The sequence below is a fragment of the Rutilus rutilus genome (assembly GCF_951802725.1).
Source record: "Rutilus rutilus genome assembly, chromosome: 21".
NCBI classification, from domain to species: Eukaryota; Metazoa; Chordata; class Actinopteri; order Cypriniformes; family Leuciscidae; genus Rutilus; species Rutilus rutilus.
Genome location: NC_140226.1, coordinates 4,805,939 through 4,818,112, shown reverse-complemented (window position 1 = coordinate 4,818,112; position 12,174 = coordinate 4,805,939). Strand labels below are relative to the sequence as shown.

At 37.2% G+C, this 12,174-nt stretch overlaps 1 protein-coding gene across 1 annotated transcript in view; it reads right to left on the bottom strand.

The window, feature by feature from the left end:
- Positions 1-12,174, bottom strand: part of eipr1 (EARP complex and GARP complex interacting protein 1) — a 51,240-nt gene that overhangs the window by 13,143 nt on the left and 25,923 nt on the right. The window contains exon 6 of the mRNA XM_084393866.1: positions 4,064-4,200. Within this exon, the coding sequence (XP_084249992.1) occupies positions 4,064-4,200 (137 nt within the window). The remainder of the gene's footprint in view (positions 1-4,063; positions 4,201-12,174) is intronic.

Here is a 12,174-nt window from a genome sequence, read left to right as displayed (position 1 = left end):
ATAATCACAGTCAATCTGTAATCTAATGAAATTTGTAAATTAAATGGATTTTCTTTTGTTTGACCCCAGTATTGGTTGTTAAAGCAACATAAAGTAAAAAAAACTAAAAAGTTAATTCACCTAATATGAAAAATATCAAATGCTACAGTAATATTGGCTTGCACTGGCTTCTATCATGTGCAGTGCATATATTTATTTATGACCCTTTAAAATCTTTACCTGGAAGACAATGTTCATCACTGTCAAGAGAAAAGTATGAATATACCTTTGGGCATAATTAACATTATTCTGGGAAAAAAAGCATTTATGCTGAAACTTTTCATCATTTACAGAGAAATACGCAACTTTTTTGAATATAAAAAAAAAAATGCAGAGTCATCGGCATGTTTATGTGTACATGGTCTGGAAAAGTAATGATGGAATCAATTATCAATTCCGTGAACTAAAGCATGTTCAGCCGCACATTCTGCACTAACTGATGCTTAAACACAAATGTGTGTGAATGTATTCATTAAAAGCTTGTATGCATGTGCAAACTCTAAATACGCATTGTATCGTACTGTCGTTAAAGCAATTCTCTTCTGCTCACCAAGGCATTTATTTGATCAGAAGAAATACAGTAAAAACAGTAATGTTGTGAAATATTATTTCTGAGATCAAAGCTGTATTTTCAGCATCATTACTCCAGTCTTCAGTGTCACATGATCCTTCAGAAATCACTCTAATATGCTGATTTGATCCTTAATTACTAATAATTAAAACTGGTGACCAGTTATTAAAATGGTCCTTATTGTTATCAATGTTGAAAACATATCCTTGATATTTTTGTGGAAACTTTTTTTTCAAGATTCTTTGAATTGAAAGTTTAACATCATTTATTTGAAGTAAAATATTTTGTAAGATAATAAATAATAAGTCTTTACTGTCACTTTTGATCAATTGAATGTGTCCTTACTGAATAGAAGTATTATTATCATTTTATGTTAATCTTACCTACCCTAAACTTTTGAATGTATCACAGTTTCCACAAAAAAAGAAGATTTTTTTTTTTTTCAACATTGATAATAATCATAAATGTTCCCTGAGCAGAAAATAATCATATTAGAATGATTCTGAAGGATCATGTGACACTGAAGACTGGAGTAATAATGTTGAAAATCCAGCTTTGATCACAGGAATAAATTACAGTTTACAAAATATTCACATAGAAAACATATATTATATTATATTACATAATATTTCACAATATTACTGTTTTTACTGCATTTTTGACCAAATAAATGCAGCCTTGGTGAGCAGAAGAGACTTCTCTCAAAAACAAGTTCCCACATGTTTGAACGGTAGTAAAAGTGGTAATTCATATGTTATGGTGCTCCAAGGTACTTTGAAACCCATGTTATAATCATGGTCAATGTAATAAAAAAAACATAAAAAAAAAACATTATGGTAATAGTATTTCAATGGTAAGTTTTGGTACTCTTTTGCATTCATCTAGAGAGATTGCAGCTGGATTAGAAATAATGTGCTTTCACTGAATAAAGAAATAAAGTGCTTCACTCTCAACACTAATAATGCATTTTCAAACATCACACTTTGAAGGAATGTTTCTTAGTTTCGACAAAGTGATCTGTTCCTCAATGTTTGTAGAGTTCAGATTGTCATGATCCGGCGTGTGTGAGCGGGAAGCTAGAATGTGTGTGCCGAGTGAAATGACTGTTCATGTGAGCTCTGCTGGAGGAATAATAATCACAGTGCTATTGATCCCGGGATAACAGTCTGACCTGATGAGGTGAGATGAGAGAGAGAAGAAGCAGAAGAGAGAAATGAAGACCAGAAGATGAAGACTGAGATGCACAGAACAGAGCTTGTGTCGACGTACAGAAAACGAGAAAAACACACATGCAAGAGTGAGGATGAGGAGTGAAGCTGCAGAAGAGGAAGACATGTTCAAAATACCAATATGTTCAAAAGAACAGCATTTATTTCAATTAGAATCTATTAAAATGTCTTTATTGTCACTTTTGATCAATTTTAAGCATCCTTGCTCAATAAAGTATTCATTTTCTTTCTCCAAAATCTTTTAATTTTATCGACCCCAAAAGTTTAAACTATACTGTAAAGGCCATCTGTGGTATATATGGTAATAATGTAACATAGTACCATGGTACCACCACAGAATTTATTTTTAGAAGGAGAAACAAAATATATTTTAGTCTTTTAAACTTTCAAACAGAGAAACTTTAAAGAGATATTAAGTTTACATGTTATGAGTCTTGTGTGGTGTGAAGTCACCATGAAATTAAAATAGCCCGTTTTTTTTTCTTCTTCAATTTTTTATATTGCAGTATTTATTATAAATGTGTGCACATTATTTTTTTAATCCATGTGCCTGGTAATATTTAATCAAAGTAACTTCCCCTCCCTCCTGCAGCATCTCTTCTCTTCTCTGATGATGAGGGCGGCACAACCTGTCACTCACATGAGATCAGCCAATAGCAAAATAAAGAATCTGAGCCTGATCTGAGACCTGAGGGTCGAAACGTTGCTTGAATAAACTCTTTTGGAGCAGTAATTTTCAGTGTGCGGACTTCACACTTCTTTATTTTGTCTATATCATTTAGTTGTCCTGCACCTGCGCCCAATCTGGGTGTTTGGGATGTGCACACCATTTTTGTATTTTTGATTCATCAGCCAATAGCAAACCATCCAATCAATTCCTCACAGACAAAATCAAGCCCCGCCCACATTTGTTCTTGTTCCAGAAGCCGTTTCACATGAATATACGTCACAATATGGAAGAAAAGATGGTAGCAACTTCAGTTTCATGCTGGGCAGTTGAAGAGAGATCTAAAAGCTATTGTATAATGTAGTTTTGTTGTGATTGATAGGACGTTCTGGGGCATTGCAAAAGACAGCCTTCCATTAGCAGTTTACTTCTTTTTTTTGCCCATTTTCCATCACAAGCTTAAAGGGATAGTTCACCCAAAAATGAGAATTTTCTCATCATTTGCTCACTCCTCAAGTTGTTCCAAAACTGTTGAGTTTCTGTCTTCTGCTGAACACAAAACAAGATATTTTAAACAATATTGGTAACCAGACAGTAGACAGACTCAACTGACTTCCACTGTAGGAAAAAAAAATTCAATGGAAGTCAATGACTAACGTCAACTTTCCACTATTCCTCAAAATATCTTCTTTAGTGTTCAGCAGAAGAAACAAACTCATGCAGGTTTGGAACAACTTTAGAGTGAGAAGGTGATGATAAAGTTTTAATTTTAGGGTGAACAAACCCTTTAATCTACATATTCAAAGAGAATCGTGCACACAGCCGCTCTCAGCTGTTGTTAACAAAAACACATTCCTGTTCAGTCTGGTACAGTATTTTATGTTTGTGCAGTTGGAATATTTGGTCTGATGATTGGGATTTTGAAACAAACCAAGCCCAAGTTTGTACAGTAGATGTTTGAGATATTACCAAAAAAAAGTAGCCATGCACAGTTCATCCAAATGAAGCTTGGTTTATACTCGCCGCGTCCGCACAAGCGCGAAGGTGACGCCATCGCGGTGTGGGAGGTCGTGCGCGTTGAGTGCGCGAGACCCCATTTCACGTGGCGGTGTGCACAGCATTATTTTTTGATGCACGACTTTGAGCCGAATCTGGCCGAGCATGTACGTCTATGTTTTATAAAAATGTTCACAAAACTAAATGAAAATGTTTAGTCAAATTAGAAAATATGTCAGATATCGTTAATTTAGTTGTATAGGCTACGTTCTCATATCTATATATTTTGTTCTAATGTCACGAGTAATAATCTCAGGGTTTACTGCTTTACACGATTCTTTTGTAGTGTGGTTTTAGTGAAGTGTACTAAAATAAACATTCACGTGTGTACCTTACTTCTTCTCAACGCTGATTCCTGATGGTTTAGAGGACAATTACTCCGAGTCGCCCCCTGTTGTTTCACATAATAGTACAACGGCAGGCGCTTCAAGTATTAACGCCTCGTCCATCAAGTATTAACGCCTCGTCCATAAACCAGGCTTAGCGCTCGTCTCGTCTCACCTCATGCTGCGCAGGTCCCAGCCCCGGATGGCGGTGTCATTGGCTGTGGCCAGCTGGGTGCTGTTGTGATGTGGGCTCCACTTGCCTGCGGTGAACTTCAGCTGCCCTTTTCCCTCCAGGGTGGCACTGCTCGAGATCTGTGGGAGGAGAATCGATCCATCTCAATACATCTCAATCAATGGCTGCATATTCACCAGCAATCTAGTGCACTGTTTATACTGGGAGTTCAATGCAAAGGGTGCCCTCGGCCTGGGAAGACCTTGCTGTTTTCTGGATCGTTCAGAATGAAGAAACTTCTGAGAAAACAAAAACATCTGCAACTCATGACAGTCCATTGGTGCTCGACTATATCAGAGAATGCAAACTTGATGTTCTTGTTTGTTTCTGATTTATTTATTGTGTTAAAGGTGCTCTAAGCGATGTCACGCTTTTTTTAGGCTGAATTTTTTTTGTCACATACAACCAACATCTCCTCACTATCTGCTAGCTGCCTGTCCCCTGAACACACTGTAAACAAACGCGGTCTCTGTAGACAGCCCAGGCTCCACAAACGGCAAGAAAAACAAACTGGCCCAGCCTGGACCACGAAACATAACAAACAGTGTTCCAGCCAGTAACCGACAAGAATGATTTGGGGGTGGGGGTGGGGGGGTTAGTGCGCGTGCACATGAAGGGGGGGTTGGGAGCAGTGGAGGAGAGAGAAGCATGAAGAGGGAAGTTAGCTAGAGGAGAGATGTCCTAGACAATGACAACGACTAACGTTAAAATTATATTCTCTTGAATTTTGATATAGCCGACACACGACCAAAGAGACGACGTTCCGATGAACAAATAGAAAAGAAGAGGGAAAAGGTAGAAGGAACGCGCAAAGTCCCGAATTTACATCGGGGGAGGGGACGGGATGAGGAGGAGGGAGGGTCGAGCTAGCCTCCGTTTTGTTTGACAGTACTTTGAATGAAGTCGACAATGATTACAAAATCATTGGTAATGTAGTTTTCACCAGGAAAATAGTAGTTTTCACCACTATCTAAAAAATACGTTAAAATAATGGAAACTGATGGCTTAAACAAAAGCATTTACCATCAATTAAAGGTACAATATGCAAGAATTTTGCATTAAAATATCCCATAATCTCAAGGCCAGTGTTATATATTTTGTTAAGTTGATTACTTACAATATCCCAAATGTTTCCAACTATTTTTAAATCGTGAGAAAATTGCGATTTTAACCAAGGAAACGGGGCGTTAGAGCAGGGGGGAGCTGGGAGTCGACAGTCAATGGCGTCATATCGGCGTTATCCTCGGTTTCCGCTCGTACTGCGTGGAGTCCTGGACAAATGCGGAAGTTGTAGTTGTAGCGTCTATCAAGCAACAAACGTTAGCTTGTTTCGTGCAGTCGTTATGGAACACAATTATTCTTTACCGATTGCAGCTGGTTCTGTCGACAAAGCATGCTTAATTTTATATTTTCCAAATGTAGCATTCGGTAATAGTTATGTTTATGTAAGGGAAGTATTATTGCTTTAGATTTGTGTTTAGTTTATTGACATTGTTTATCACGTCTGGTGTTTATGGCCATGTAAATAAATATAGCATGTGTTATACATAAAGATTAATCAGTATTTTGGCAAATGATGTGGGTATGTTCGAATGTACTTTTACAACAATTGTTTAGAACACGTAAAACTGCGCAGCAGTTATCACAACGATGAATTCGACATACAGTAACATCAATGATAACCAATTTAGTATTAAACCTTACTTTTCTTGCGGTTAATTCATTTTAATGAAATAAAAGTGTGATGAGGTTCAAGAGTCAGGAAGGAAGAAGACAGGTCGGCGTGACTCGTACTTTATTAAAATAAAGCAAAACAAACAAAAGTCGCACACAACGCGCATTCACCGTGGCAACCGCGACGGCACAAAACAGTTAAAAAATGAGAGCTCGGATCCACCGGTTTTCTTTCTCTGCGTCCAATTTTCTCTTCAGTCTCTCTCTCGTTCCAGCGCGCGGATTAAAAGCGGTCTCTCCACGCGGATCACAGCAATAAGACACAGGTGTTCATCATTTGCACTTGACCTACTTGCTCGTCTCTGCTCTCTCCCATTACAGACCGCGCTGAACCACGCCCCCCTCGCCACAAAAAGCATGTCATTATAAAAAAAGAACTTAGCCTCATCCATGAACATGATTTTTCGGTTCCCGTCTGACTGATTTACATCCACGGTGGAGTTTAAAACGACAGTTCCCATCATTCCACGCTCCTTCATATCGTCATCAAGCTACGCCGTTGTTGTTGTTTGTAATGTAGCGCCCTCTAGAGGCCAAAAATTCTTGCATATTGTAGCTTTAACAACCTTGTTGCTCTCTTTTTTATCAATTCTCCTATATGGAGCAAATGCAACTCAGACGCATTTGAAAAATGTGCATGTGGCGACATTTCTGCAAAACGATATTTTAGATCGTGTTGTTGTTTTTTTTGCCTTTCGTGACAAAGTGAAAGTGAAAGTGAAATGTGACCCTGGACCAAAAACCAGTTACATGGGTAAATTTTCTGAAATTGAGATTTATATATCATATGAAAGCTGAATAAATAAGCTTTCCATTGATGTATGGTTTGTTAGGATAGGCCAATATTTGGCCGAGATACGACTATTAGAAAATCTGGAATCTGAGGGTGCAAAAAAATCGAAACAAATCCAATCCAAAACAAAATCGCCTTTAAAGTTGTCCATTTATGTTCGCGATTGTGCTGCATTCACTCACAAAAATAAATGTTTTATATCTTTACGGTAGGAAATTTACTAAATATCTTGATGGAACATGATCTTTACTAAATATCCTAATGATTTTTGGCATAAAAGAAAAATCGATAATTTTGACTCATACAATGTATTGTTGGCTATTGCCACAAATATACCCGTGCGACTTGTGACTGGTTTTGTGATCCAGGTTCACAAATGTCCAGTGAGTGGTGCTAAAGGCGTGTTCAGTTTTGTTTGAAGGTGAATCTGGCAACATTTTATAATGTTGGTCATTGTGCGTATTGTGGCAGTTCGAGAACGAAATGTCCAGTGAGTGACGCTAAAGGGTTTAAAGCTGTATCGCGTTTGAAAATAATGCACCACCCACTGATGAGCTCTTTTAACGTGATTCGTGTTTCACAGGACTTGTACCCGGATGCTCCACATCATAAATGCAATGTTAAATGCATAAGTTTACGTAATCAGAAAAGCCAAAGCAAATCATGCACTAATGTTAAAAGTGTTTTGAGGTCATAACATAGTACCGCACAAAAATAAGTCTTTATTAATCAATAATCTCCCCATATAATCAGAAGTTTTGTAAAAACGTTGTTGGTGATTTACTGCCTTAGTGTTTATTTTCAGATGGAAACTGCATGTATGGGTACATACTGTATGTATTTTGGAGTTTTGCAACAATATACTGTAGGTAGAGGCACGTTTTAAGATGAGAGCTAAGATAAAACCAGAATATACTTGACGCAAATATCTGAAATGTCAATGGAAAACACTGACAAAGCTGACAACTCTAAATGAATCAAAACTGGTCCTTTATCTAATATCACAGATTGATTGATTGCTTTGTTACTTGTGCTCAGTTGTGAATGCTGTAAGAGAAGCAGATTTTCCCGCTCTTTGAACCTCTACCGCTAATTTTTCAGGATTTGTCGCTCAATTGACCAGAAAACAGACTCAATATTACAGCACAAGCAGCAGCCTGAGCTCCTGAACAATAACACAACAACTGAACAACTGATCCACTTTTTGATCATCTGGCAACCTCGACAGCATTTTAAACACACTCAATGTGAAAAAAAATTTTTGAATTATTTTTCTTATCATGTTTGAAGATATTTTTTTCTTGTTTTAAACAAAAATATTACACATTTTCCAGAAAACAAGTCTTGTGGCCAGATTACCTGGGCAAATCAGCATTCAAGTTCAATCCCATAAAAGCACTGATGGGAGTGTAATATTCTGAGGCTGATAGACTGACAATGCACACATTAAAGAACACAAACACGGATCATTTCCATAATGACCAACGCAATCTACCAAGAGTCGCAAATCTTCACGTAAGGTCACAAACAAGCAGAGCTGATGATAATCAGGTGACTGTGGTTTACTAATGGGTACTTATGGGTTAGAACGACATGCTTTTTGGCCAATTAATAATTCAGCAAATATCATAAACTGACTACTGCATACCTACCATAAATTTCTGAAAGGTAAACTCCTACAAATGCATTTCCATTAAGGTCAGGTGCAAAAATAACCGTCCACAACTTTTCAGCGCTAATTTTTCACTGCATGCCTTGAAGGGTTAGTTCACCAAAAATGAAAACTCTGTCATTGATTACTCACCCTTATGTCGTTACAAACCCGCAAAACTTTCGTTCATTTTCGGAACACAAATCAAGACCCTTTTGATGAAATCTGAGAGCTTTCTGTCCCTCCGTTGACAAATACGCAACTACCACTTTGACTCTTCAAAAGGTTCATAAATATTTGTGAATTTGGTGGTTTAGTACAAAATTGTCTGGATAGACACTTTATATGATGAACGGATTGAATTGTCTTTTATTTACATATAAACATTGATCAGCGAACATAAACAGAAACTTAACCGAACACGCTTGACGTGCAAGAACAAACCTCTTGCTGAAGCTCAAGCGTGCTGCGTAACACGAGAATGAACCTCATTGGTTGTTGCTGAAGCTCAAACGTGCCATGTAACATGAGAATGAACCTCATTGGTTCTCGCACGTCAAGCAAACAAGTTGATTAATGTTTATATGTGAATAAAAACCTAAATTCAGTCGGTTCATCATATGGTGAGTAAATAATGACAGAATTTTCATTTTTGTGTGAACTATGCCTTTAAGAAAATCCTGACAGTAGTTTACAGCTGTTCTGTTTCTCAAGAAAATGCATCTTGATTTAGGAATGATTAGATATTTGCACTGGAAAACAAGACAAAAATACTGATTAAAAGCCTGTTTGCACCCAGGACAAAAACATATAAAAATTGTTAGAAATATAAAAGAAAAGCAGAGTCCACACCACAACTACAACGATAAAGGCACTGAGGAACGATATTGATGGAATCAATTTCAGAAAGTTTTTTTTTTGGTCTGATGAACGATAAAAATATTGACAGCCAATTAGAATAATTGTAATAATTTGTTACTCATTGTCATGGATCACAAGATGTTACAGGCCATAACAATATTTTAGTCTTATAGCTGAAAATCATGATTTCTTGCTGTCCGAATTAGTCAGTTTATTTTTTTCCATCATGTATCATTGTGTAATCAAAATATTTGATTTGACTTTTCTTTTGGTCATATTTCATTTATTTTATTAATAAAATCCCAAAATAAAATAAATAAAAGGTCCTAATTCTGCAACATTAAATTGTTTAAAAATAACTTTTATCTTATAAAAATGCGTCCATAAATCTCGCATCAATTCTGTTACCGTACCATACTTTGCCTTTAAATTGGTGGAATTATCTCCCATAAATATGTAAGATACAGGAAATGATGTCACTTTACCTCACTGATAAGATCTGAAGCACTGAAAGGAATGTGAGCTCTCTCTGAGAAAATATTTTACTCTAAAAATGTAATCTTATTTTGTAAAACAGCAAAATTGTTACCACAATACCGAAAGGAAAAGAGAATTTATCACTGATCACACAGTGGGTTGTTTAAGAGTCTTTTAATCGTGATTTCATTAGTGCCATGTGCTCTCAGCATTTATGCTAGCAAGAAGAGTTTTTGACTAAAAAGTTAAAAATGGTCAATTCTGTTACCGTCAAACTCTGTTTCTCTGTTACCATTGCCTAATTTGTCAGTAACAGAGTTGAATTTTTTTTTTCTGTTAAAAGTTAAAAAAGGAAGTTTGTGTGTTTGTCAAGCACTGAATAATTCAAATTGATTCTGATTATGTTTTAATAAGATGCTGAAAAGAATTTCTGTTAGTGAATTTTTTTTTTCCTTAACTTTTTGAAATGCAATATAATCTCCAATTATAGATTCACTCGACAGAATAAACAGAACGATATCGTCCGCTGGTGTGGACACTGATAAAGTAATCTTTACAGTCATAGTTCTTGGTGTGAAAGGGGCCTTAAGAAAATCATTATTTGCACTGTAGAAAAAAATAGACACACCAGTTGATCTCATATTTTGTAATATTTGTTATTACCGTTGATTATTTTCTCAGCCAATTTGTTTGAGAAGGCTTTTTCCTTTGGAGAAAACGCCCCAGAAACACGTAGACGTGAGCCTCGCTTTTATTCAGCGATATCCGAATAAGAACAGCACTAGCAGACGCAGCGTGGTGATAAACACATCAACCTGAGCTTTTCTGAAGAATTGAGGGATGAGCGGAAGGGGGAGGTTGACGAGTGTGTGTGTGTGTGTGTTGTGAGGATGGGGGCGGCATAAGGGAAGATTTGCATGAGGCAGATTAGCATTCTTCACGACACCGCTGGAATCTAGCTGTGCCGAGAGCTTTCCGAACATCCTCTTTCTCTCTTTCTCTTTCTGCCTCCCCCTCTTTTCCCAGTCTCTGGTTTTTAATGGGCACGCTGCACTCAGCAGGCCTTGCCACTCGATAACCTCCCCTCGCTTTGCATGCAAAGCTGACATTAGCGGGACCTCACGGAGCGGCTCAGTGTGATGTCATCGACGGGCCTTTTCTCCAGCCTCCGTTGGGAGCGAGAGTGTTTCGCACGTGACGGCTCGTCAAATGTCGAGTCAAGGTTATGTTCGCAAAGGCCTGTGACATCGCAGTCCATTAATTATGAACGACTGCAGCGGATTATTAATGAACATTAGGTGCAAAGCTGTTTCTTACTCAGTGAACCTCCTTCCGTTTAGACTATCAGGCTTTTAGAGCCTATGATTTCAAATCAGGCAGAATTGTGGAATCCAGTCATAAAATGGAATTTACTGTATAATGAAGAATGTCATGGAATTTGCCAGAATTTGGATGAATAAATCAAAAGCAGAGAACACTTAATCAAATCATGATATGGACAAATGTGTGTGAATATTAAACCACAAATAAACTATTGATGACAGAAATATATTACTACTGAACAGTAGAACGCACTTCTCAAAGAGATAAAACTGTTTATTAAAACATTATTTTAAGGAACATCACACAATTTTTCATCCATGTTTTAATTGAAAGAGTAAACCTCTGTTGTGCAGCACTTTGTTTGCCCAAAACAATCAACGAATTATTCAAGTTTCATTTGATTACATTTTAAAAGATGAATTAAAACGTGTTATGCATTCATTTGATTACCGATGGTTCCCTTTCGAGAACGGTTCACTCGTATTGCGTCGCTAAACGTTATGGGAAAACTCCTTTTCTCGAGAATATTGAAGCCTGTATTTTAAAACGCAGTGCAGCTGCACAGCCAGAACAGTGCAGAGCTGTCTAGCGTGCTGATTGGCTGGGCTGCGGGAACTGCACGAACCTATGGCGAAGTGGCTAAAATGGGCGTGGCTACTATGTAAGCGGCCCATTTCGCCATAGGAATCAGATTTAAATGGATACTCCACTTTTTTTTGGAAATAGACTCATTTTACAACTCCCCCAGAGTTAAACAGTTGAGTTTTACCGTTTTCGAATCCATTCAGCCGATCTCCGGGTCTGGCAGTACCACTTTTAGCATAGCTTAGCATAGATCATTGAATCGGACAAGACCATTAGCATCTCTCTCAAAAAAATGAACAAAGAGTTTCGATATTTTTCTTATTTAAAACTTGACTCTTCTGTAGTTACATCGTGTACTAAGACCGACGGAAAATGTAAAGTTGTGATTTTCTAGGCTGATATGGCTAGGAACTATACTCTCATTCCTGCGTAATAATCAAGAAACTTTGCTGCCGTACCATTAGGGGTGTAAGAAAAAATCGATACACATGAGTATCGCGATATTTTATTTTGCAATACTGTATCGATTTTCAAAAACGCAATATCGATTTTTTTTTTTTTTTTTTTACGTCCAAAAATATTCATGGTAAGACGGTGGTTCACGTTTATGTTGTTTAAAAGGCTCGCCGA